Source organism: Triticum aestivum, chromosome 5B (assembly GCF_018294505.1).
Source record: "Triticum aestivum cultivar Chinese Spring chromosome 5B, IWGSC CS RefSeq v2.1, whole genome shotgun sequence".
Classification (NCBI taxonomy): domain Eukaryota; kingdom Viridiplantae; phylum Streptophyta; class Magnoliopsida; order Poales; family Poaceae; genus Triticum; species Triticum aestivum.
Genome location: NC_057807.1, coordinates 458,536,258 through 458,564,013, shown reverse-complemented (window position 1 = coordinate 458,564,013; position 27,756 = coordinate 458,536,258). Strand labels below are relative to the sequence as shown.

Below are 27,756 nucleotides of genomic sequence, written 5' to 3'. Positions count from 1 at the left end.
AGGAGTGTCATACTTGTATTTCTTATTCCTGTCAGGACCAAGCCATGAGTGCTGCCATGCTTGTGTTACCAATTTCTTAACATGTATACTCTGGCAGAACAAACAACAGCTGGGACTCTGCCGAGGCGATTAATTTACAGAACAAAGCATCGGAAACAAACATGGTCAAAGAGAACAGATTCAGCTGAACCAAAAAACAAACGGGTAAAATTATCATGGACCACATCTTCTTTACACCGAGGGCAACCGTAGGATAGAAAGATCAAACAGACGAAACTGAATTAGTTACAATGTTACTACAAGCAGTCCTGAAGCGAACAGAAACAGGTAATGTAAGCTTTGGACAAAAACAACGAAGGGGTCAGAAGATTCAAGACGGGCAAAACAAGACGCACACACACGGGGTGGCCGCTGTGCGGGACAACATCAAAGAAAATAAAATAGGCCATATCCAGGGTGGAAGCACAGGTCGGTAAATACAGCTGCTCTCTTCTCCTCCTGGTAAACCATGGCCGATCTCCAGACAAACCGTTCATCCGATGGGGTTCCCCTTTTCACCTCCTGAGCATTGCCATCCCATATTCCACAAGGAATCAACTGTTAACCTGTGAGCTCCCTCTTCCTTGTCTGTCCACTCCCACAAAGGTGAAGGGGGGGATTATATATCCGGCGAACATTTCGGTTTGTCTATTTGCTCTGGCAAGGGCCCAGGTTGTGATTTCAGCAAGCGGCGGCATTGGACATATCCTTCCTGGATCTGTTGTATTTCATGTGGCTCTGGACCAGATGGCCGGCAGCCTGAGCAGAGATAAGGGACAGCTCGCCAGCCAGGACCGCACCAGCCACCACCGTGGCAAGCAGCCTAGCATTCGATCCGGGAGATTCCCTGTTGGCGCCTTTGACTCCCAGTAGGTCCAAGCAGGCCGACTGTGAGGCCAGCTGCGTGCCTCCACCAACTGTGCCCACCTGCATTTCGATCATCACAACAAACCCATCAGCTCATATCATATATATACATCATAGTTGGTGCTGAAGGTTAGGTGTATGATGATAATTAGCCCAATCATGTACAGGCGATGGATGCCTTTCTCGACAATAATAGCAAACACGACGTTACAAATTAAGCAACTAATAAAACAGATAACAGCCGGTCTAACTTGAGCTGGCTGATGACGAAAACAATAGCGAGCAAGTGAACAGCAAACCAAAGGAATAGTAGTTTAGAAAACCAGATGGTGTGGAGAACAATGTCCCACAAAGGGATAAATAAAATTGGCATTGGCATATACAGAGCTTATTCTAAAGAAAGAACAAGCAAGCATAGCTGAACATGCCATCTGGTTCTTCAGATAGAACTTTGAACCTCTATATCGTGCTTAGTACTTAATGACAACAAAACAAAGCCCTATGCACGACAGGGTTATTTTAAAATCTCCAGGTAACCTAACAAAGGGATAATTTAAACTCACTAACTATTTAGATGTTTGCAGTTAAATGGATGGGACCATTATAGGATCAACAGCATGATACAATATGCAATTAGTGGATACCAAGGTATTGATATTTGTTAAGAGTTTCCTATTCACATAGAGGATGCCATCTAATTGATTGAATAATCAATGGTTCTTGACAAAGGATCAGGGTCTGAAGTGCAAAAATCATCAATGCGTGGATAACAAATTAAGGGAATAACAGACAATCAACATAAACTCCAGACTGTCACATATAAAAATAATATGAGGAGCATGATTCAATCATGAAGAAATATATTGCTTCGTACCTCAATGGATGGCATAGTAACGGAGATGTGAAGGTCTCTGCCACCATTTACAGCTTCCAACATCGTGATACACTGTGAGCTCTCAACGTTTTGTGCAGGATCCTGACCAGTGGCAATGAAGATAGCTGATACAATGTTGCTTGCGTGGGCATTGAAACCCCCAAGAGCTCCAGCAACAGCTGAACCAGCAAGGTTCTTGATCACGTTCAACTCGACGAGTGACTGAACGTTGGTCTTGAGAACCTTCTGTACAACTTCCTCTCTGATTATTGCCTCACAAACCACGGACTTACCACGCCCCTCGATCCAATTTACAGCTGCTGATTTCTTGTCAGAACAAAAATTGCCTGTTGTTTATGGAAGTTTAGTTAGGAAATTAGGTAGCACCAAAAGATATGTGAAAAGACTAGATGCATACCACTATACTAAGTATAAATGAACTGCTATGAATACGGTGCATATCTGGTGTTAATCAGCAACAGCAAACTATATGAAGTATAAAACTATACGCAGTTCTCAATATCTATAAACCACTTGAGATTTTACAGATTTGAACATCGCTATGTGACTGTACTGTGCAAAATTCGGCGACTGGTATTACTTGTGTTATGACAAAACATGAGTAAGACATAATAGGGAAGACAAGGATGAGGTGGCCTTGTCCAAATTTCCTTGTGTGAATTTTCGTCCTCTCCCAAAAGTACTAAGAGCTGGCAGCAAGCTGGAGAGATTGGACAAAAAGGTAGCCCAACTACAACAAATGAAAACAACTGGAGTCCACGTCAGTTTGGATCGAGAGCTGACACCAAAGGGATATCCAATTAAAATAACAATCGAGGCTCATCTGCCGCTTTCTATTGCATAACAAGTAGGGGAATCCAATTAATAAAACATCTTAAACATCTATCATGCCAGTTGCTTCATTCATCAACTCTCTTGAGTTTGAATATTTGCAGAATGGGATTTAGAGCATCTCCAACGGCCGCACAAAAATCCCGCGCCCAATAAACGTTATAGCGCGCCATTGTAGCGCTTTTAATGCGCCGGGACCAACTTTGGTTTAGCAGGCGCCCAAAAACGCGCGCCCAAAAAGCAGTCAGTGCAAATTGTGAAGCACGCGCAATCTGGCGCCCCAAATATGCTACGCGCGATAGCGTTTTTCAGCGCGCGCCCAAAAACTTCAAGCGCTACAGCTTCTGCTGGAGCTGTTCGGCGCCCAAAAAAACAAACTTTTAGTGCGCGGAGCTCTTTTTGTGCGCCTGTTGGAGATGCTCTTAATTAAGAGAATCTGCTGTGCTCTTATTCTTTGATACCAGCATATAACCATCCATCAACTACAAAATTATCCAAAATGTTATAGAACTAAGGTCACGTTTTTAAGCAATCCGAGCTAACGCCCTCAGGCACGTCGGATCCTGTCCTAAAAGTGTTCATTCCCATGCGCCCCTCTGGGCGAACTACGAAGCTGGTGGCAAAAAAGAGCGAACATATTCGGGATGGCACTTTCAGTTTTTAGAGGATGGCAATTTTCAGCTTTTTCCGTTGATGTAGCATGGCAATTCTCTTCAGTCAACATGGCAATATTCCTGAGCATGGCAATTTTTACTTTAGAACATGGCAAACCCTTTACAACAGCACGACAATTTTATCTGTTTTCGCATGGCAATTCTGAAGCATTCAATGGAAGTGGGGGTTTTCTTTTTGCGAACGAAAACATTCGTTCGTTCCACCCTGCCTGGTAAGTCATAATTAGCCACAATAATAAAAATAATCTATCAATGGTACAACGTCATTCACGATGAATTAAGGAAAAACAAACTGATTTATAAACGTGCGAAAATACCTGAGATGCTGACGACATCCATATCAGGGAAATCCTCCTCTAGGTAGTCCAGCACATGTTGCACGCCCTTGGAGATCATGTTCATCCCCATGGCATCACCAGTGCTGCAGGTGAACCTCATGTACAGGTTCCTTCCTGCCAACGCGCATTTGACCCCCTGCAGCCTTCCGAATCTCGTTGATCTGCACAAACGAAGCATTTTGGGGTTAAAAAAGAAACAGCGCTGATTTGATTGATGGGGACTGACGGCACATCAACATATCGTCAAACACAAGACAAGTCGTAGCGTAATGACATCTGTCGTGCGAGTGGAGCATGGGCTGGACAGGACAGACAATAGTGGCACTAATCTTGAGCTTATTTGGTCTAGTATACCTGCTAAAGACGACAGACAGAGTGTCGAAATTGTCCGGGTTCTCCAAGAATCTCATGAGCTCGGCGGCGCGGCGGGCGGTTGGGAACCTGGCGACGGGGGCTCGGCTCATCCCGTCACGGAACACGACGCTGGAAGCACCGCCAGACTCGGCAATGGCCTTGCATCCACGGTTGGTGCTGGCGACGAGGCAGCCCTCGGTGGTGGCCATCGGGACGTAGAGCCGGCGGCCGTCGAGGAGGAGCGGCCCGACGACACCCACCGGCAGCTGCACGTACCCCACGGGCATCTCGCAGCACTGGCCGAGAATGGAGGCGTAGTCGAAGCCGTCGAGCGGGAGGCCGTTGATCTCCCTCCCCGTGATCCTGCGCAGCGACTCGCGGCGGATCCCGGCGGCCCGGCGGCAATCTCCCAGCTTCGTCTCCAGGACGTAGGAGGGGATCTTGCCGGCGACGACCTGGGACACGATCTCCTCGTCCTCCTCCGGCATTACCTCGGGCGCGGGGCCGGCGCTCTGCAGCAGCGCGCACTGCGCGGGGGCGGGGGCGGGGGCGGGCTTGGGCTGGGCGGAGGCGATGAGGAAGTCCTCGTCCTCGTCGTCGCTGTTGGAGACGACGGACTGGACGAAGGCGATGCCGAAGAAGCTGAGGAGGTAGATGAGCGAGGCGACGAGGCCGCAGATGGCGAAGATCTCGGTGAGGCCGACGACGTGGAGAGGCGTGGAGGAGCGGATCTTCTCCCGCCAGCGGCGCATGAGGTAGGCGAGCGAGGCGGCGAAGAGCGCGGAGAAGATGAGGTTGGTGTGGCGGATCGGCAGCGGCAGCGCGTCCCCGGCCTGCACCCGCGCCCCGGCCCTCTCCCCCCTCCCCTCCGCGGGGCGCGCGCCCCCGTGCGGCGCCCTGCGGCGAACCTCCACGGCCATGGCGGGCGGCGGGCTGCGGCGCTGGGCTCGTCGGCGTCCGGAGCGGGCGAGGCGTGGGAGGGGGGTTTGCGCTGGGAGATTGGGGAAGGATCGGTCCGGCCGGGCGGTTTAATATACTAGCCTCGCCCGCAAAAAAAATAAAAGAACCTCGCCCCGTACCGGCGCTAACAGGCTTTGGGGCCCGCGGCCCAGGGTGTCTCTTGTTTTTTGTTCTCAAGTGGAGGGGCCGTTGGGCCGGGTCTCCGGTCTCGGGTGTTCTCTCGTCTCTTTTCTCGTTGGTTTCCTTTCTGCTTCCAGTGACCTCGCTGCTGTGTGTTCGCCGCTGCTGTGTCGCGTTGGCACGATACGTGGTATGGTATGGTAAACCGCGGGCTGTGTCGCGGGCGCACGTCGGCCGCTACGTGCTCCGGTCCTTTGCTCGCACGCGACGCGATGTCGCTAGAGCTTCCTTCTCGTTCAAAGGCTAGGCGTCCAGATACGTGGCATTTTGAACAGTAGATCCGGTGCTGCATTTTCTATCTTTAGATTAGTGTAGCATATACTCCTTCATTTCGAATTATAAGATGCTGGTCTTTTCTGAGTCGGATGCATGTAGACGCGTTTTTATGTGTCTGTTCACTCGTGTGAGTACGTATAGTTTATACTCCTCCGTTTCTAAATATTTGTCTTTCTAAAGATTTCAACAAGTGACTACATTCAGAGTAAAATGAGTGAATCTACACTCTAAAATATATCTATATGCATCCGTATGTGATAGTCCATTTAAATCTCTAAAAAAGACAAATATTTAAGAACGGAGGGAGAATTAAATATCCGAAACGTATTATGATTCGAAACAGATGTCATTTTATTTTCTTTTCATGCCTAGATTAGTGTACTAATATTAAGTCAAATTTTGTGAACTTTGGCTAACTTTATAAAAAAAATTAACAGCGTCTACAACACCACTAGATTCATAATATATACTTCCTCTGTTTTACAATACAATATGTTTTAACTTTTTTGTGAATCGGATGAACATAGATACGTTTAACTGTGTTTGTTCACTAATTTTAGTCTGTATGTAGACCATCTTGAAACATTCAAAACATCTTATATTTGTGAACCGATAGAGTATTGGTTATTGTATTATAAGTATCCATATTATAAATTTTGGTAAAACTTTATAAACTCGTCTTATCACAATGCTAATATGGAGAGTGAATAAAAGCAGAGGTAGTGCTAGCGAGGAGGTGAAAATGGATTGGATAAGGCTCTTCTTATTTTCATTTTCCATATTTCCAAGCAAGTATGATGTAAATGCATATGTTATTAAATGAATGCTAGGATATGGATACGGGTGATGTTTATCCAATTAAAAGGAGTGCGAACATCTGAGAACTTTAGCAACATATTAATATAGGGTAAAAATTATGGTTTTCTGCCTCCCGACGGTGCCGGTGCCGGTCCGTCCCGTCTTCGGTGGCCTTAGGGCCATGGAGCCGGAGTGGAACTCGACCCTTGCTGGTGGGAGGACGCGGCTTTTAGATCTTTTTTTGAGTTTTGTTAGAGTTTGTGTCCTGGTTAGGAAGGCGAGACAACGGCGACTCCCTGAAGATGGAATAAAGGTCTCCCGCCTAGCCCCCGTTCCGGTGATTCGTCTAGCATCATCGGCGGGCTTGTGGAGGTGTGTCTCCGGCGGATCTACCTTTGGTAGATTTGCTCGGATCGGTTCGCCGTTTGTCTTAATTCGTGTGTTTTCAAGATGGATCCTTTTGATCTACACTCTTCATTCTCCGCGGCGGTTGCTGTTCTGGTGCATTGGTTCTATAGGGCCTTAGCACGACGACTTTTCGATTGTCTACTACAACAACGTTTGCCCGACTCTGGCGAGGGAGGGGCGATGACGGCGGCACGCCTTTGGCTCGTCCTCTGTGCTTGTAGTCGTCGCTAGGTGGTCGACTGATCTGGATATAATTTTTACTATTTCTAGTATTTGTTGTACTACTAAGATTGAAGATGAATCAATTGGAAGTTTTTTTCCGCAAAAAAATTGTGTAAAAAATATAACAGATCCATGACTATGCCATGATGTATTATAAGTCTGACGATATAATGGTAGACAACAATGATATGTGCAACATAGATAAACAACCATACCACCATATATCATAATTTTGTAGGTCCAAACACAAAAAATAACACCTGGCCACTTTGTTTGATTTTTAGATCTTATAATTGGTCTATATATACGGGTAGAATAGGTAAGATTGGCTAGCATACTTTTACTCGGGCACATGAAAATGCGTATTTGCATTCATATTAGCTTTATAATCCAGCACCAGGTTCATATTTCCATTTGTAAAGATGCATTCGTATTTATTTCACATTTATTTCTATCTAAATTGGAAAGTGATATTGCTTGCCACATATATGCCGCCTCACTACGATAATCCAATGCTACTTCCCACCCTTGGATAAACTTCCGGGAACGTGCGTAGCTCGATTGAGCGAGTCTGAACCTTCCAAGTTTAGCTGCACGTTTTCCCTCTTCAAAATGGATGACCACTCCCCTGCAAAAAGAAGAAAAAGGATCACCACTCACCATTTTATTTGAGACAAGGATCACCACTCATCAGCATATGCATGTGACTTCTTTGGGGTTTTGTGGAGGGACCTTTGGGTCGGGTCTCTTGTCTCGGGTGTTCCCTCGTCTCTTTTCTCTTTGGTTTATGCTTCCATTGATCTCGCTATTGTGTGTTTCGCCTTTGTAATAATGTGTTGGCACGATACGTGGTATGGTATCATAAACTACGGGTTGTGCCGCGAGGCGCACATGGGGGGGGGGGGGGGGGGGGTAGATACCCATGCCGCTATGTGCTCCGAGCCCTTGCTGGCATGCGGCGCGATGTCCCTAGAACTTCTTTCTTGTTCAAAAGCTAGGCATCCAGATATGTGGTGTTTTAAACAGTGGATCCATTGCTGCTTTTTTTTTATCTTTAGATTAGATGTTTTGTTTTTTTTTTTGAGTCGGATGTATGTAGACGCGTTTTGATGTGTATGTTCACTCGTGTAAGTATGTATAGTCTATATTAAATATCCAAAACGTATTATGATTCGAAACATATGTGATTTTATTTTCTCTTCACGCCTGGATTAGTGTACTAATATTAAGTCAAATTTTGTGAACTCTGGCTAACTTTATAGAAAAATTTAACAGCGTCTACAACATCACTAGATTCATTATATATACTTCCTCTGTTTTACAATACAAGATGTTTTAACATTTTTGTGAATCGGATGAACATAGATACGTTTAACTATGTTTGTTCGCTAATTTAAGTCTGTATGTAGACCATCTTGAAACATTCAAAACATCTTATATTTGTGAACCGATAGAGTATTGGTTATTGTATTATAAGTATCCATATTATAAATTTTGGTAAAACTTTATAAACTCGTCTTATCACAATGCTAATATGAAGAGTGAATAAAAGCAGAGGTAGTGCTAGCGAGGAGGTGAAAATGGATTGGATAAGGCTCTTCTTATTTTCATTTTCCATATTTCCAAGCAAGTATGATGTAAATGCATATGTTATTAAATGAATGTTAGGATATGGATACGGGTGATGTTTATCCAATTAGAAGGAGTGTGAACATCTGAGAACTTTAGCAACATACTAATATAGGGTAAAAAATACGGTTTTCTGCCTCCCGACGGTGCCGGTACCGGTCCGTCCCATCTTCGGTGGCCTTAGGGCCATGGAGCCGGAGTGGAACTCGACCCTTGCTAGTGGGAGGACGCGGTTTTTAGATCTTTTTTTGAGTTTTGTTAGAGTTTGTGTCCTGCTTAGGAAGGCGAGACAGCGTCGACTCCTTGAAGAAGGAATAAAGGTCTCCCCTCCTAGCCCCCGTTCCGGTGATGCGTCTAGCATCATCGGCGGGCTTGTGGAGGTGTGTCTCTGGTGGATCTATCTTTGGTATATTTGCTCGGATCTGTTCGCCGTTTGTCTTCGTTCGTGTGTTTTCAAGCTAGATCCTTTTGATCTACACTCTTCATTCTCCATGGCGGTTGCTGTTCTGGTGCATAGGTTCTATGGGGCCTTAGCACGACGATTTTCCGACTGTCTACTACAACAAGGTTTGCCCGGCTCTGGCAAGGGAGGGGCGATGACAGTGGCACGCCTTCGGCTCGTCATCTGTGCTTGTAGTCGTCGCTAGGTGGTCGACGGATCTGAATGTAATTTTTACTATTTCTAGTATTTGTTGTACTACTAAGATTGAAGATGAATCGATTGGAAGTTTTTTCTGCAAAAAATAGGGTAAAAAATATAAGGCCAACTCCACCGCGCGACCACATCTTGTCTGGGTGCGTCCGTTTGGGGTAAAACCGACGAATAGCGCGGCCCAGCGCCCGGCCTCAAACGGATAAATGTACGGATTCCGTCCGTTTTTGACCCATCCCGGCCCAAAGTTGTGCTTGGTTTGGGGTGAAACGGACGCGCGCGGACGGCCGCGACGCATGCCCTTGTCCCCTCCGTGGCCCGCCTGTCGGGGACACTAGTAGTCCCTCCGCTCCCAACGCTTCGGCCCTCTCTCTCCCGCCCCACCCCGCCGCCGGCGCGCCGCTATTCTCCGGCCGCCTCCTCACCGCGCAGCGCCCGACCGTCCATACCAAACCACCTGTAGACATGGCCTCCACCACGCCCGCGCTTTCGCCGTAGTTTTGGCCGTCGATCGGAGGAGGTTTGGCCGTCGCCGTCTTTGCTGGTGGCAGAGGAGACAGAACCGCCGGCGACGTACCACGGCGGCCGCGGCAGCTTCCGACGGCTCCAGAGTGGCCAGTAGCCGGCCGACAACCATCCCTGCTGCACACTCATTTGGATCTTCAAAATGACTTGGTTGAGCACGTGTGGGAGCATATTGGCAACCGATAGATGTATTGGTTCGTTTTATGTTCATTCAAGACAATTTCAATATGGTTGTAAAACTTTCTTTATTAGAGACAATTTCGATTGGGTCGTAAAACTATTTTAATTTTCAAACAATTAATATTTGGACGTGCAAACTTGTTTTCATATGAAAATATGGGCATTTTATTAGGCCCTGGTGGACGGGATGGGGCAAACGGATGCGGCCGTGCGCTGGGCGCACGCCCACCGCATCCCAGGACAGGCCCGGACACGACCCCATTGCCTACCCAAACAGACAGAATCCGGACAAAACCGACGTACGTTTGGGGTCGCGCGGTGGAGTTGGCCTAACAGATCCATGACTATGCCATGATGTATTATAAGTCTGACGATATAATGGTAGACAACAGTGATATGTGCTACATAGATAAAAAACCATACCACCATATATCATAATTTTGTAGGTTCAAATACAAAAAATAACACCTGACCACTTTGTTTGATTTTTAGATCTTATAATTGGTCTATATATACGGGTAGAATAGGTGAGATTGGCTAGCATACTTTTACTCGGGCACATGAAAATGCGTATTTACATCCATATTAGCTTTATAATCCAGCACCAGGTTCATATTTCCATTTGTAAAGATGCAATTGTATTTATTTCACATTTACTTCTTTCTAAATTGGCAAGCAATAATTTTCTTTGGACACATGAATATGCATTTTGTACATCCATATTTGCTTCAAAATCCAGCAGCACTTTCATATTTCCGTTTGTAGTTATACATTCGTATTTATTTCACATTTACTTCTATCTAAATTGGAAAGTGATATTGCTTGCCACATACATGCCGCCTCACTACGATAATCCAATGCTACTTCCCACCCTTGGATAAACTTCTGTGAACGTGCGTAGCTCGATTGAGCGAGTCTGAACCTTCCAAGTTTAGCTAAACGTTTTCCCTCTTCAAAATGGATGACCACTCCCCTGCAAAAAGAAGAAAAAGGATCACCACTCACCATTTTATTTGAGACAAGGATCACCACTCATCAGCATATGCATGTGACTTCTTTGGGGTTTTGTGGAGGGACCTTTGGGTCGGGTCTCTTGTCTCGGGTGTTCCCTCGTCTCTTTTCTCTTTGGTTTCTGCTTCCATTGATCTCGCTATTGTGTGTTTCGCCGTTGTAATGTCGTGTTGGCACGATACGTGGTATGGTATCATAAACAACGGGTTGTGCCGCGAGGCGCACATGGGAAGGGGGGAGGGGGGTAGGTACCCATGCCGCAATGTGCTCCGAGCCCTTGCTGGCATGCGATGCGATGTCCCTAGAACTTCCTTCTCGTTCAAAAGCTATGTGCCCAGATATGTGATGTTTTAAACAGTGGATCCAGTGCTGCTTTTTTATCTTTAGATTAGATGTTCTGTTTTTTTAGTCGGATGTATGTAGACGCGTTTTTATGTGTCTGTTCACTCGTGTAAGTATGTATAGTCTATATTAAATATCCAAAACGTATTATGATTCAAAACATATGTGATTTTATTTTCTCTTCACGCCTGGATTAGTGTACTAATATTAAGTCAAATTTTGTGAACTTTGGCTAACTTTATAGAAAAATTTAACAGTGTCTACAACATCACTAGATTCATTATATATACTTCCTCTGTTTTACAATACAAGATGTTTTAACATTTTTGTGAATCAGATGGACATAGATACGTTTAACTGTGTTTGTTCACTAATTTAAGTCTGTATGTAGACCATCTTGAAACATTCAAAACATCTTATATTTGTCAACGGATAGAGTATTGGTTATTGTATTATAAGTATCCATATTATAAATTTTGGCAAAACTTTATAAACTCGTCTTATCACAATGCTAATATGCAGAGTGAATAAAAGCAGAGGTAGTGCTAGCGAGGAGGTGAAAATGGATTGGATAAGGCTCTTCTTATTTTCATTTTCCATATTTCCAAGCAAGTATGATGTAAATGCATATGTTATTAAATGAATGCTAGGATATGGATACGGGTGATGTTTATCCAATTAGAAGGAGTGCGAACATTTGAGAACTTTAGCAACATACTAATATAGGGTAAAAAATATGGTTTTCTGCCTCCCGACGGTGCTGGTGCCGGTCCGTCCCGTCTTCGGTGGCCTTAGGGCCATGGAGCCATAGTGGAACTCGACCCTTGCTGGTGGGAGGACGCGGTTTTTAGATCTTTTTTTGAGCTTTGTTAGAGTTTGTGTCCTGCTTAGGAAGGTGAGACAACGGCGACTCCCTGAAGATGGAATAAAGGTCTCCCCGCCTAGCCCCCGTTCCGGTGATGCGTCTAGCATCATCGGCGGGCTTGTGGAGGTGTGACTCCGGCGGATCTATCTTTTGTAGATTTGCTCGGATCTGTTCGCCGATTCTCTTTGTTCGTGTGTTTCCAAGCTGGATCCTTTTGATCTACACTCTTCATTCTCCGCGGCGGTTGCTGTTCTGGTGCATTGGTTCTATGGGGCCTTAGCATGATGACTTTCCGACTGTCTACTGCAACAAGGTTTGCCCGACTCTGGCAAGGGAGGGGCGATGACAGCGGCACGCCTTTGGCTCGTCCTCTGTGCTTGTAGTCGTCGCTAGGTGGTCGAAGGATCTGGATGTAATTTTTACTATTTCTAGTATTTGTTGTACTACTAAGATTGAAGATGAATCGATTGGAAGTTTGTTCCATAAAAAAATTGGGTAAAAAATATAACAGATCCATGACTATGCCATGATGTATTATAAGTCTGACGATATAATGGTAGACAACAGTGTTATGTGCAACACAGATAAAAAACCACACCACCATATATCATAATTTTGTAGGTCCAAACACAAAAAATAACACCTGGCCACTTTGTTTGATTTTTAGATCTTATAATTGGTCTATATATACGGGTAGAATTGGTGAGATTGGCTAGCATACTTTTACTCGGGCATATGAAAATGCGTTTTTACATCCATATTAGCTTTATAATCCAGCACCAGGTTCATATTTCCATTTGTAAAGATGCATTCGTATTTATTTCACATTTACTTCTATCTAAATTGGCAAGCAATAATTTTCTTTGGACACATGAATATGCATTTTGTACATCCATATTTGCTTCAAAATCCAGCAGCACTTTCATATTTCCGTTTGTAGATATACATTCGTATTTATTTCACATTTACATCTATCTAAATTGGAAAGCGATATTGCTTGCCACATATATGCCGCCTCACTACGATAATCCAATGCTAGTTCCCACCCTCAGATAAACTTCCGCGAACGTGCGTAGCTCGATTGAGCGAGTCTGAACCTTCCAAGTTCAGCTGCACGTTTTCCCTGTTCAAAATGGATGACCACTCCCCTGCAAAAAGAAGAAAAAGGATCACCACTCACCATTTTATTTGAGACAAGGATCACCACTCATCAGCATATGCATGTGACTTCTTTGGGGTTTTGTGGAGGGACCTTTGGGTCGGGTCTCTTGTCTCGGGTGTTCCCTCGTCTCTTTTCTCTTTGGTTTCTGCTTCCATTGATCCCGCTGTTGTGTGTTTCGCCGTTGTCCCTAGAACTTCTTTCTCGTTCAAAAGCTAGGCGTCCAGATATGTGGCGTTTTAAACAGTGGATCCGGTGCTGCTTTTTTTAATCTTTAGATTAGTGTAGCATATACTCCTTAATTTCCAATTATAAGATGTTCTGATTTCTTCCTGAGTCGTTTGTATGTAGACGCGTTTTTATGTGTCTGTTCACTTGTGTAAGTATGTATAGTCTATATTAAATATCCAAAACGTATTATGATTCGAAACAGATGTGATTTTATTTTCTCTTCACGCCTACTGATATTAAGTCAAATTTTGTGAACTTCCGCTAACTTTATAGAAAAATTTAACAGCATCTACAACACCACTAGATTCATTATATATACTTCTCTGTTTTACAATACAAGATGTTTTAACTTTTTTGTGAACCGGATGAACATAGATACGTTTAACTGTGTTTGTTCACTAATTTTAGTCTGTATGTAGACCATCTTGAAACATTCAAACATCTTATATTTGTGAACGGATAGAGTATTGGTTATTGTATTAGAAGTATCCATATTATAAATTTTGGTCAAACTTTATAAACTCTTGTTATGACAATGCTAGTATGCAGAGTGAATAAAAGCAGAGGTAGTGCTAGCAAGGAGGTGAAAATGGATTGGATAAGGCTCTTCTTATTTTCATTTTCCATATTTCCAAGCAAGTACAATGTAAATGCATATGTTATTAAATGAATGCTCGGATATAGATATGGGTGATGTTTATCCAATTAGAAGGGTTGCGAACATCTGAGAACTTTAGCAACATAGTAAATATAGGGTAAACATATACTGTTTTCGGCGCAAGCGCCGGTCCGTTCCGTCTTCGGTGGCCTTAGGACCATGGAGCCAGAGTGAAACTCAACCCTTGCTGGTGGGAGGACGTGGTTTTTAGATTTTTTTTTAGTTTTGTTAGAGTTTGTGTCCTTCTTAGGAAGGCGAGATGGTGGCGACTCCCTGAAGATGGAATAAAGGTCTCCCCGCCTAGCCCCCGTTCACGCATCACCGGCGGGCTTGTGGAGGTGTGTCTCCGGCGGATCTATCTTGGTAGATTTGCTCGGATATGTTCGTCGTTCGTCTTCGTTCGTGTGTTTTCAAGTTGGATCCTTTTGATCTACACTCTTCATTCTCTACGACGGTTGCTGTTCTGGTGCATTCGTTTTATGGGGCCTTAGCACGACGACTTTCGACTGTCTACTACAACAAGGTTTGCCCGGCTCCGGCGAGGAAAGGGTGATGACAGCGGTACGACTTCGGCTCATCCTCTGTGCTTGTAGTCGTTGCTAGGTGGTCTACGGATCTGGATGTAATTTTTACTATTTCTAGTATTTTGTACTACTAAGACTGAATATGAATCGATTGTTAGTTTTTTCGCAAAAAATAGGGTAAAAAATATAACAGATCCATGACTATGCCATGATGTATTAAAACCATACCACCATGTATCATAATTTTGTAGGTCCAATCACAAAAAAGAACATCTGACCACTTTGTTTGTTTTTTAGATCTTTTAATTGGTCTATATATATGGGTAGAACTGGTGAGATTGGCTAGCATACTTTTACTCGGGCACATGAAAATGCATTTTTACATCCATATTAGCTTCATAATCCAGTACTAGGTTCATATTTCCATTTGTAAAGATACATTCGTATTTATTCACATTTACTTCTATCTAAATTGGCTAGCAATAACTTTTTTTGGACACATGAATATGCATTTGTACATCCATATTTTCTTCAAAATCCAGCACCACGTTCATATTTCCGGTTGTAAAGATACATTCGTATTTATTTGACATTTACTTCTATCTAAATTAGAAAGCGATATTGCTTGCCATATATATGCCGCCTCACTACGATAGTCCGATGCTAGTTCCCACCCTTGGATAAACTTCCTTGAACGTGTGTAGCTCGATCGAGAGTCTGAACCTTCCAAGTTCAACTACACGTTTTCTGTCTTCAAAATGGATCACCACTCCCCCGCAAAAAGAAGAAAAAGGGTCACCACTCATCTTTTTTGAAACAAGGATCACCACTCATCAGCATATGCATGTGACTTCTTTGGGGCTTTGTGGCCGACTAGGTGTGATCTTCCCACCGCGCTTGGCAAAGCCCACACCAAAAGCGAAGCTTGATTTAGAAAATGAAAAACTCAAGGAAGCTACCTGTTGCAGCTTACTCAGCACAAACTTTCTAGAAAAAAAAAACTCAGCGCAAAAATTGCATTTTGCCCTAACAAAAATGTTATATTCTTGCTGCTCCTCTTGTAATGACTTTACTACAAGTCTACAATGAATGTTGTGGTATGTTTCGCCGGCTTAATGTTTTCACTGCATATGTTTTTTTTTCTAAGTTCAAGCGTTCAACTACATGTTTTTCTTCCTCGAAAAAGGGGTTTGCGGCGTTCATGCCTTTTCTAATCTTCAACTACTTTAGCATTTTTTTAGGGTGATCTGTTATATTTTTTACCCATCAGCGGGCCGCCCAAATATGAGCTCAGTTAAATCTAACAATAGGTGCAGTTTTTTTGGCAAGATAGGCACAGTCAGCACTCAATGTTTATTGAAACAACACATTGTAACATGGAGGACTTGGACTTGGTTTGTGTGTGCTGAACTGTGCTGAATGTGTTTTATGATCTGATTAATAAGTAAAAATTAGTGTGCCAAAAAAGGTAATGTAAACAAACAAAAGGACTGAACAAATCAAATTATAATAACATATTCCACTACCTCTTTTGTTGGATTTTGTTGTTACTAGCACAAATGCCCGTGCGTTGCAACGGGAGTGTAGCAAAAAAAGAACATATAATACAGTAGTGTATGAGACGACGGGTGAGAAAAAAGGTGAAAGACGAAGCTTTGGAGGCTCGCTGCTCTAAATTTATAAGGTGACATGAAAATTTTACTTAGGAATGGCATTCCGATGACCTCATGAAGGTGCTGCCTGAGTTGGCAACATCTGGTTCACGTGCACATATGGCACATATTTTGTTTGTGGCCAACGAAACAATCGATTAAGGGACAATGTCTAGATTGTTGACGTTATCTAGATTAGTATATTGATGTGAGTAATTGGAAATTTCTCATCGAAAGTGACATAGGCTTGCGGTCTATATTGAATGACGAGATTCGTCATTCACGATGCATGATTTGAAATCTTCTTTCGTTGAATGGATTTTAATCATTACAGGTGCTTTGGTATGGAGCAAATGTCAGTTGCCATGAATAGTGGTTTACCCGGTCGAGAAACTAGGTTGCGGGACATGGGACACTGATAACAAAAATGATATATTTTAAGTGCGGTGATTTTTGGACTCAATTCCAGACATGGGACATATGATCCCGAATCAATTGATCTATGTGAAGAACAATTAACTGATCGAGGGTGTTTTTTTACTTAGTTCGGGATATGGTCATTATCCCAAATCGATTGATACATTTTTCGTCTCCTAGTAGCCAATTACTATGATTTCGTGAGGGATAGTTCGTTAAAACAAAAATATGTAGCGCCAAACTGGACAACGTACTTCGGAGAACAAACACAAACACAATTTTTTTTTTGAGAAATACAAAAACAGACACATGTGTGCACGTTGACACTTCCCCGTGACGGGCTTAGATTTTTACGGTCCGTGAATACCCAAACTGCACCCTTTTCTTTTACACAAGAGAAAACAATCTGGTCAACACGTCGGCTGATCTCTAGCTAACACGCCTTCTCTCCAGAAATTCGGCTCGTCAGTTTTCTCTTCCGCGAGCCCCGTCGCCAAAGTGCAGCTCTTATCCGTTCCCATCCCCCACCCCGATACCACAAGACCACCGCACCTGTTCCACCTCGCCGCGAGATGCGCCGCCCGCTCCCGGATGCCCGGCCCCGCTCCCCACCACCGGGACGCCTGCTCCCCCGCGCCGCCGAGGCCCTGCTCCACAGGACACCAGCGGCCATGGCGGGCGTCCCTCCACGCTGCCAGGACCCCCCGCGCGCCGTCGAATCTCCCGGCTCCCCTGCTCCACCAGGACCAGCGGCCATGGCCTTCATCCCTCCTCCACCACCGCTAGTGACCATGGCGGTCCAACACAACACCGACCACTCTCTCGTGTTGGAAATCTTGACCTCTGACACTGCACGAGCGCGAGCACCCGAGCCACTCCGACGTCGCCTCTGCTCCTCCCTACTTGCGAGCACCTTCGCATCCATGGTCGACCGCCTCCCATCGTCCTCTGCTCCATCCGCCCCTTGGCTAGCCGGTGCCCGTGCCTCCTTGCCTTCCCGTCCTCCTCTGCTTCGGCCGCCTCTTGGCTAGCCGACCCCAGTGCCTCCTTGCCTTGGCCGCCTCTGCCTCCTTGTGTAGCCCGACAACCACCACCCCTGCTCCACCTCGCCGCTTGGCAGAATCCGTCTTCGCCGCACACACCCCGTCGAGTGTTCCTTCATCCTCCCGCGCGAGCCACAGCGGCCGCTGACGAACGGCAGAACGGGCGCTGTCGGTAAGAGCTTTTCTGTAAATGAAGGGCCGCGGGTTGAATACCAATGATTATAGGGGTCTTTTTGAAAAAACGAAGTGTTTTCTTAGATTCTCACTTAAAACAGGACTACGGGTTGAATTCTAGAAAACAAAGGGACTTTTCTGCAAAATTGCATGACGTACGACCAGAAGCAATCGCTGGTTTATTAGTAGAGAAGAGAAGAGATAAAGATAAAGATAAAGATAAAGATAAAGATAAAATAGATAAAGAGGTAAAGATTAACAATTTTTACTACGAAACTTGTAAATTGTGGTGATCAGGCAACATACATGCGGTTTTTACGTCCCTTGATTAGATGACCGATGCTACAAATTAACTGATGTCAACCTCACCGTAAACCTTTCTCTTCAAGTCTTTACTCTACGGACCATATACATGATCCGGTGGCAAGATCAGACGGCCCAAAACGCATCAAGAAATTGATCCGACGGCCGAGTCGCTAAACTCTGAGAACGTCCATGTTCTCCTAGATACCTATTCCTGGATGTACTCATAACTATTGCATGGCGCCGTTCTGGTATAGTAGCCGGAAACCGATCGATCAATTGGTTAAATAAGATATATACCGGTGGTGTCAGTCATGATTCTCTCGTTCACATTGCATTACTCTTCAACCCAATTAATATAGTCACATCTCTAAGACAATTGATATAGTGACGTCCAATAAATGTGTACAAATCTTTGATGTGTTTCCGCTAGTTGTAGTTTAGAAATAGTTATTTTGGATTTTGCTGGTTGGATCCGGTGACAGTAGCGCTCAAGCGCCGCTCCCTTTCTGATGGTGTTGTTGTTGAAGAACCTCATTGTTTTTGTGGTGTCATGAGATAGTTTGTACGAATATGGTCATTGTTGTAGTTTGTTGATCATGAATTTTATCACTTCGGGGTTTTTTTTTCTTCGCTTAGGTATAGCTTTGGTCTTTGGTCTTGTATGACTTTGCTATTTGTTGGTGCTTTGTATGTGTGTATTGATATGGTCGTGTGCATCCCAATTATGCCAGTGGCGAAGCCACACTACGGTTGTGTAGTCGATTGACTACACATCTTTTGATCAAAATCTTCTAAATATATAAGTAAAATTCCACGGATAAATTCACAAATACTATAAAATTTAGAGATGAATTATAGTTGACTTCACAGGTTTATAGTTCTGGCACCGGCACTAAACTATGCAGAGGGCGGATGTGTGTTCATTGTGTTTGTATCCATTTGATTCTTCATTTTGAGTCAATAAAATCCACTCTTTATCAAAAAAATAATTACTATTTTTTTGAAAATAGCGAAACCAAAGAATATTGTACCTATAATTTTTTATATTTCAGTTTCCCACAAAGCTCGTGCATTGATCAAAAAGTGCAAGTTTGAACCTCCCAAGTTCAGTGTCATGTTTTTGTTGCTAGGAAAAGGGGTCACTAGCATGAATGTGACTTTAGGCTCCATAGCAATTACGTGCCCACTACACGAGAGAGGCTGAATCAAATCTGGCAATTTGTGTGCAATTAACACCCCACGAATGAGCTCTCACAGACATGGCTTCACTGAACAGAAAATTTCATCATTTTCCATTTCCACTTTTATTGGGTTTTGTTGATACGAACAAACTTCTTTACCACCATCGTTATAACAATAAGCAATTAATACATGTTTGGCATTGTTTGGATGGCTAAAACCATATAAGTACTCCTACATGGCGTCCACGCACATCACATGACAGTGCCATGGTATAGCAGCCAACAACTAATCGACCAATGGGTTAATAGATACTGGCACCTTGACTGTGGTGATCAGAAACACACATGTTAGGTGTTTTTTACGTCCTTTATTTAATTGGATGGCGAATACTACAAATAATCCTCATACCAGTCTCACCATAAAGCTTACTAACTTCTCTACAAGTCATGTCTCTACAAACCATATACATAGAACACATTCATAACTATATGCATGACATTGTCATGATATATCAGCCGGCAGCTAATCGATCGATTGGTTAGCGTAGATATATCTCGGGGGTGTCAGCCAGCCAATTAATATAGTCACATCCAATAAACATGTTCAAATATTTGATGTCTTTTCTCACAATTTCTAGTGGTAATTTGCAAATAGTTATTTCTTAGGCGCTTCTGAGATAGCGAAACTGAAGAATATCGTAATTATCATTGCTTATGTTTCCACTTTCCTCAAGCTTGTGCTTTGCTCAAATAATTCTAGTTCGAACTTATTGGTGTCTACTTTTTTAGAAATAAAAATATAAACTAAATACTAATGAAATATATGTAGATTTGTTGTAGGCTTTCTTTCAATTTCCTGGCTGTCTACCATCCCGGCAAGTGTTCATACCACCGTGTGTCATGTATTTGTATTGACAGAAATATTTCACACGTGTGATCATTTCTCCTTTTTCTTTCGTGCGTTTTTTTGTCAATTTTGTCAGCTAAGGTTCATATTATTCAAGTCTTGCTTAGTCCGCATGAAAATGAATGAGCGTCTATGTGCTAGACAAAAATCAAGTGAGGTGATCTTAAAAATAGTCAATTTGAGGCAATAGAAATCAATTAGGAAACTCATTCCTATTCAGGTTATGCAGAACTTGGGAGCTTCTTTGGGCATCCCTCCTGAGAAGTTATCTGTGGAGCAGCTTATGGTTGAGCCCAAGAAATCTACACCCAATGATGTGACCAATGATGAATAAACGTTGCTGTCTTATTCCAGGGAGGCATGCCCTTTGTCCTGCCAGTTATTCTCTGTTGGGTTTATCCTTTGCTCTTTCAGACTTATGTGACTGTCTTGTATCCCGGTTGGATACAGTGAACTATATTATGCAGTCTTTTGGTTATGATGGTTGCCAGTATTATTATGTGATGATGTGCTTGTCTTCCTACTTTGCATTATTCCATAATGAGTACATCATCAAATAAGGACTGGAAAGTTCTCTGTTGGAATGTCAGAGGACTTAATTCTGATATTAGGCAAAGGGCTGTGAGAGCCAAAATTGAGGAGAGCCAATGTTCAGTTGTGTGTCTACAGGAAACAAAGTGTGAATTCTTTGACCAAAGATCTATTAGGAAATTTTGTCCTAAAAGATTTGATAATTTTGTGTATTCCCTTCTGTGGGTGCCTATGGTGGGACTATTGTCTTATGGTGCTCATCTGCACTAGTTGGATCTTTGATTGATTTGCAAAGCTATGGCATAGTCATAAAATTCACCTCCACTCAAAATAACCAAACCTGGACTTTGGTTAATGTCTATGGACCTTGTCAGGGAGAGCCTAGAGATGCTTTTGTGCATTGGTTGTATCATATTCAAATCCCTCATGATGATCTTTGGCTTTTTTAGGAGATTTTAATTTCATCACATCAATTGAGAACATAAATTTGCTTGGAGGTGATATTAATGGTATGTTCATTTTCAATGAGATTATTGGTCATTTGGGCCTCATTGAGCTACCCCTAAAAGGGGGAGCATATACTTGGTCAAACATGCAGGAATCTCCACTCCTAGAGCAGCTTGATTGGTTTTTTACAACACCTTCTTGGACTGTTGAATATCCCAATACCATGGTATACCCTCTTGCCAAGACCTCTTCTGATCATGTGCCCTGTGTGGTTTCTATCTCCACCTCAATATCTAAAGCTAAGATTTTTTGTTTTGAAAATTATTGGGTGGATATGCCTGGGTTCATGGATTGTGTTCATACTTCTTGGTCTGCTCCCACAAGGAAATCTAATTCTGCTGCCATCCTAACTGAGAAGTTTAAAAGATTAAGGACCGACCTTAAGAAATGGCAAACAGGATTATCCAGACTGAAACTTCTGATGAATGCGTGTAATGCAGTTATCCTTGCTTTTGATAACCTTGAGGAGCAAAGGCCTTTGGCCGGGCCTGAATTCAACTTCAGAAGGATTTTCAAGCTTCACCTTGAGGATCTTCTTCACCTGCAATACATTTACTGGAAGCAAACGTGCACCATCAGATGGATTAAAGTGGGGGAGGAAAACTCTAACTTTTTTCAAGCTATGGCTACTGAGAGATTTAGAAGGAATTCTATCTCCAGTTTATTTAATGATGATGGGTTGACTCTCTCTTCTCATAGTGAAATGGCTGGTCTTCTTTGGTCTTCTTATAAGGATAGAATGGGAGTCTCATCTGGGATTGATATGTTGTTTGACCTTGAAAATTTGATTCAGCCAGTCCCTAGACTTGAAAGCTTATCTGGGCCTTTCACAGATGATGAGATAAATGAGGTTTTGAAACATTTGCCTACTGATAGAGCACCAGGGCCTGATGGCTTTTCGGGCCTGTTTGTCAAGAGGTGTTGGCATATCATCAAGTATGATTTTCTTCATTTAATCTCTAACTTCTTTGATGGAAGAATTTCCTTGCAGAGTATTAATGGTTCTCTGGTGACTTTAATTCCAAAAGTGCTCTCTCCTGAAGGACCAAATGATTACATGCCAATCTCCCTCACAAATACTTGTCTGAAGTTTCTCACTAAACTTCTTGCAAATAGGCTGCAGCCAGTTATCTTAACTTACATTCATAAGAATCAATATGGTTTCCTTAAATCAAAATCTATCCAGGATTGCCTTGCTTGGAGTTTGGAATACATTCACCAGTGTCATCAATCAAAGAGACCTATCCTTATTCTTAAGCTTGATTTTGCTAAAGATTTTGACACCGTTGAACATGATCTGATACTTCTTATGCTGAAATACAAGGGTTTTGATGCTAAATGGATTAGCTGGGTTAGGGAGTTGCTTTCTTCTGGGTCTTCTTCTATCCTTATGAATGGTATTCCTGGTAAGAAATTTATCTGCAAGAGAGGTGTAAGGCAAGGAGACCCTCTGTCACCTCTTCTTTTTGTTATTGCTGCTGATTTGTTGCAATCTGTGGTCAATCAAATGCTTCAGCAAGGTCTACTTACTCTCCCAATACCATCCAATGACCCAGACTTTCCCATAGTGCAATATGCTGATGATACCTTGTTGATTATACAAGCTGATGAGGAGCAATTGTTAGCTCTCAAGAATATGCTCAATGCTTTTTCCAAATCAACTGGCTTAAAAGTGAATTTCCAGAAGTCATGCATATTGCCCATTAATGTTTCTCAGGAGGAAGCAATTAGACTAGCTGCTATCTTTGGCTGTCAGGTTGGATCTCTCCCTTTCATTTACCTGGGTTTGCCTGTGGGTACTACCAAACCTAGGGTGCAAGATATTATCCCTGTTGTGGACAGAGTGGAAAGGAGGCTCTCTGCTAGTTCTTCCTTGCTCTCCCAAGGTGCAAGATTACAGTTGCTTCAGTCAGTCCTTTCCTTCATGCCAATCTACTTTCTTTGTAGTCTTAGCTTGCCTGCTGCTATTATCAATCAACTGGAGAGAAAAATGAGGCAATGTTTATGGAGAGGTAATGCTGACACCCCTAAACAATCACTTGCTGCATGACCAATGGTTTGTAAGCCAAAAGATAAAGGAGGCATGGGGATAATCAACCTTGCAATTCAGAATAAGGCTTTGCTCACTAAACATTTGCATAAATTTTATAATAAGGCTGATATTCCTTGGGTTTCTTTGATTTGGGACACTTATTATAATGGAGTTGTCCCTCATGCAACTGTCCAGTGTGGGTCTTCATGGTGGAGGGACATCATGAAGTTGAATGATGTTTATAGAGCTCACTCTATTGTCACTATCAATGATGGAAATAGTACTATGTTCTGGCATGATGCATGGAGCTTAAGTGGAAGCAGTCTGCCAATTAAAGAGAAATTCCCAAGGCTCTTCTCTTTCTCACTTGATGACAAAATTTCTGTCAGAGATTTTATTGAGGATTTTGATATTGACACTTTTTTCAGCTGCCCCTATCTCATGAGGCAATGGATGAATTGGTTGCTCTCAATTCTGCCTTATCTGCTTTGCAAAGAAGACCTAATGAACCTGATTCCTGGTCCTGGACTCCTGGAAAAGGCCCTTACTCTGCCAAGAGTTATTATACAATGGCCCATGCACATTTACCTTATGATGATCCCTGTATATGGATATGGAAGAGCAGGTGTACTATGAAAATCAAAGTTTTTGCTTGGCTGATGTTGAATGACAGACTAAACACAAGAGACATGCTCCTGAGAAGATATTGGAGATCTGAAGAGGATGATAATATTTGCACTATGTGTGCGGCTCAATTGCATGAGGACAAAGATCATATTTTCTTCAAGTGTACCTTCAGCAACAGGGTTTGGAACTACCTGCAGATCCCCTGGTACACAGGGTTAAATCCTAGGGAGTGCATTTTGGCAGCCAAGAAAAGTTTTCATCATCCCTTTTTCTTTGAGGTAGTTTACCTTGCTGCTTGAAGCATCTGGACATCGAGGAATGACAAGATCTTCAGGAATATCCGACCATTTTTTGGTGGCTGGAAGGCCAAGTTTCTCCATGATATCACCCTGCATTCACATAGGATGAAGTCTTCGGTTAAGCCCATTCTTCTACAGTGGATCAACGCTCTACCTTAATCCTGCGGCATCCCTTTTTGTACATTTGTATATATCTGATGTACACTATTAGGTAGGTTTCTTCCCCTCTTATAGTTAGTTTTAGACAGTTTTGCTTTTTGTAAAGACTTTGGGGCCATTATAATAAAAGGCTGTGGGGCTTTTGCCTCACAGTGTTCACTCAAAAACAATTTAGGAAACTCATAGTGCGTGTGTTGTGCTTGTTTTTTAGAAAAGGAGGATGTACCCCCGGCCTCTGCATCTGAACGATGCATCCAGCCATATTATTAATTATTCGCAAAGACCATACAAGGTGATACATCAATAAGCGTGAAGCCACCATCTTGGCAACGCTGTTGCTACTTCTATCCCCTTGATGAAGGTGTGCCGAAAGTCCAGGCCTAATACCAAACAGACATCGCACCAAAGCCTAACATCTAAAGCCGGGTGTCCCATCCAAGCCACTACCTGGACTGGGTCCTACCCCGGTCTGGCACACTCCAAGTGAGCACCGCACGCTGCAAGGGCCATCACATCCATCATCCCTCGGTCCATCCTCAAAGCAGAACTGATGTACCAACCTTGCCAGGCCTCTCTGCCATCAACACCACCATAACGTCAGATAGCTTCCTCCTCCTGCACACGTCCATCCAGCCACATCCGTCGTCGAGAATCAGCTACACCATGCTGCTAATACTCGTCGTCGTCGATGCGGTAGATCCAACGCTGCTCCACCTGTGGCCTCCACACCGTCGCCGCTACAGGAACTGCCATGTAGAGACCACCACCCAAAGTACCTCTCCCCCGAACACCCAAGCCTCCCAAGACGGCGCCTCCATGGAGGACACGATGCTAAGGGTGCTGCCGCTGCCCAATCCAAGATGGATTTTGGACTTTCGTCTGGGAGTGGGTCAGAGGTGGATAGGAGGGGACATCGGCTTCACCTCCAAGGAGGGTAATGGCGCCAAAGCCGTTACCGATGCAGGGTCGAGCTAGCCGACCAAAGTTTCCTCCGGTCCCCAACCTGTACCACCAACCTCTGTGTGCTCCGGGTCTCGCCACAAACCGAGAAATGAAACCATCCGGAGAAGAAAGCACCATGGGGCGACTCTGGTGCAGATCCGTCTAGGCTCCAGATCCAGAGAATCCAACCTGGGTAACGACGAGTACCACCACCCCGCACTGGCCGCCAGCGTCCAAGCGCCAGATTGCGAAAGATCTGACCCAAACGCGACGGCTCACGCAGCCACCAGTTCCTGGCATTCCCGCAGCCGCCAAATCCGCGTTGCAAGCATTGACTCCAGCCATTGATACGTCTCCAACGTATCTATAATTTTTGATTGTTAATGCTATTATATTACCCGTTTTGGATGTTTATGGGCTTTAGTATACACTTTTATATCATTTTTGGGACTAACCTACTAACCGGAGGCCCAGCCCGAATTGCTGTTTTTTGCCTATTTCAGTATTTTACAGAGGAATATCAAACGCAGTCCAAGCGGAATGAAACCTTCGGGAGCGATCTTTTTGGAACAAACGCAACCCACGAGACTTGGAGTGGACGTCAAGAAGCAGCCGAGGCAGCCACGAGGGTGCTTGGCGTGCCCTAGGGGGGCGCCCCCTGCCTCGTGGGCCCCTTGTGGCTCCCCTGACCTACCACCTTTGCCTATATCTATCTTCGTACCTCGAAACCATCCAGGAGCACCACGAAAAACTATTTCCACCGCCGCAACCTTCTGTATCCGCGAGATCCCGTCTTGGAGCCTTCGCTAGTGCTTTGCCGAAGGGGGAATCGACCATGGAGGGCCTCTAAATCATCACCAAGGCCTCCCTGATGAGTTGAGTAGTTTACCACAGACCTTCGGGTCCATAGTTATTAGCTAGATGGCTTCTTCTCTCTCTTTGAATCTCAATACAAAGTTCTCCTTGATCTTCTTGGAGATCTATTCGATGTAACTCTTTTTGCGGTGTGTTTGTCGAGATCCGATGAATTGTGGGTTTATGATCAAGTTTATCTATGAGAAATATTTGAATCTCCTCTGAATTCTTTTATGTATGATTGGTTATCTTTGCAAGTCTCTTCGAATTATCAATTTGGTTTGGCTTACTAGATTGATCTTTCTTGCAATGGGAGAAGTGCTTAGCTTTGGGTTCAATCTTGCGGTGTCCCTTCCCAGTGACAGCAGGGGTAGCAAGGCACATATTGTATTGTTGCCATCGAGGATAAAAAGATGGGGTTTATATCATATGGCTTGAGCTTATCCCTCTACATCATGTCATCTTGCTTAATGCGTTACTCTGTTCTTATGAACTTAATACTCTAGATGCATGCTGGATAGCGGTCGATGTGTGGAGTAATAGTAGTAGATGCAGCCAGGAGTCTGTCTACTTGTTGCGGAGGTGATGCCTATATACATGATCATGCCTAGATATTCTCATAACTATTCACTTTTCTATCAATTGCTCGACAGTAATTTGTTCACCCACCGTAATAATTATGCTATCTTGAGAGAAGCCATTAGTGAAACCTATGGCCCCCGGGTCTATTCTCTATCATATAAGTTTCCAATCTACTTCAATTTGCAATCTTTACTTTTCAATCTATATCATAAAAATACCAAAAATATTTATCTTATCATATTATCTCTATCAGATCTCACTTTCGCAAGTGGCCATGAAGGGATTGACAACCCCTTTATCGCATTGGTCGCGAGGTTCTTGTTTGTTTGTGTAGGTGCGAGGGACTTGTGAGGAGCCTCCTACTGGATTGACACCTTGGTTCTCAAGGGAAATACTTACGCTACTTTGCTGCATCACCCTTTCCTCTTCAAGGGAAAAACCAACGCATGCTCAAGAGGTAGCAAGAAGGATTTCTGGCGCCGTTGCCGGGGAGGTCTTCACTCAAGTCAAGACATACCAAGTACCCATCACAAACTCATCTCCCTCGCATTACATTATTTGCCATTTGCCTCTCGTTTTCCTCTCCCCCACTTCACCCTTGCCGTTTTATTCGCCCTCTCTTTTGTGTTCGCCTATTTTTCGCTTGCCTCTTGTGTGCTTGTGTGTTGGATTGCTTGTCACAATGGCTCAAGACAATACTAAATTGTGTGACTTTTCCAATACCAATAATAATGATTTCCTTAGCACTCAGATTGCTCCTCTTAATGATGTTGAATCTTGTGAAATCAATGCTGCTTTGTTGAATCTTGTTATGAAAGATCAATGCTCCGGCCTTCCTAGTGAAGATGTCGCTACTCATCTAAACAACTTTGTTGATTTGTGCGATATGCAAAAGAAGAAAGACATAGATAATGATATTGTTAA

At 43.6% G+C, this 27,756-nt stretch overlaps 1 protein-coding gene across 1 annotated transcript; it reads right to left on the bottom strand.

Moving 5' to 3' along the window:
• Positions 1 to 185: 185 nt before the first annotated feature.
• On the bottom strand, positions 186 to 4,980 carry LOC123112452 (3-hydroxy-3-methylglutaryl-coenzyme A reductase 3). The gene is made up of 4 exons (XM_044533433.1): positions 3,999 to 4,980; positions 3,624 to 3,805; positions 1,781 to 2,127; positions 186 to 966 (listed from the first exon to the last, which is right to left on the bottom strand). Exons 1-4 carry the CDS (start codon positions 4,916 to 4,918, stop codon positions 721 to 723), a joined length of 1,695 nt encoding a protein of 564 aa, XP_044389368.1. The 5' UTR covers positions 4,919 to 4,980; the 3' UTR covers positions 186 to 720.
• Between the last annotated feature and the right edge of the window lie 22,776 nt (positions 4,981 to 27,756).

Excerpts from the sequence above, each read along its gene's own strand:
- LOC123112452 (XM_044533433.1), bottom strand. The coding sequence starts at position 4,918 with ATGGCCGTGGAGGTTCGCCGCAGGGCGCCGCACGGGGGCGCGCGCCCC. Across the intron at positions 3,806-3,998 it reads CTGTCTGTCGTCTTTAGCAG|ATCAACGAGATTCGGAAGGC; the intron begins GTATACTAGACC and ends TCGTTTGTGCAG. Across the intron at positions 967-1,780 it reads TTACTATGCCATCCATTGAG|GTGGGCACAGTTGGTGGAGG; the intron begins GTACGAAGCAAT and ends ATCGAAATGCAG.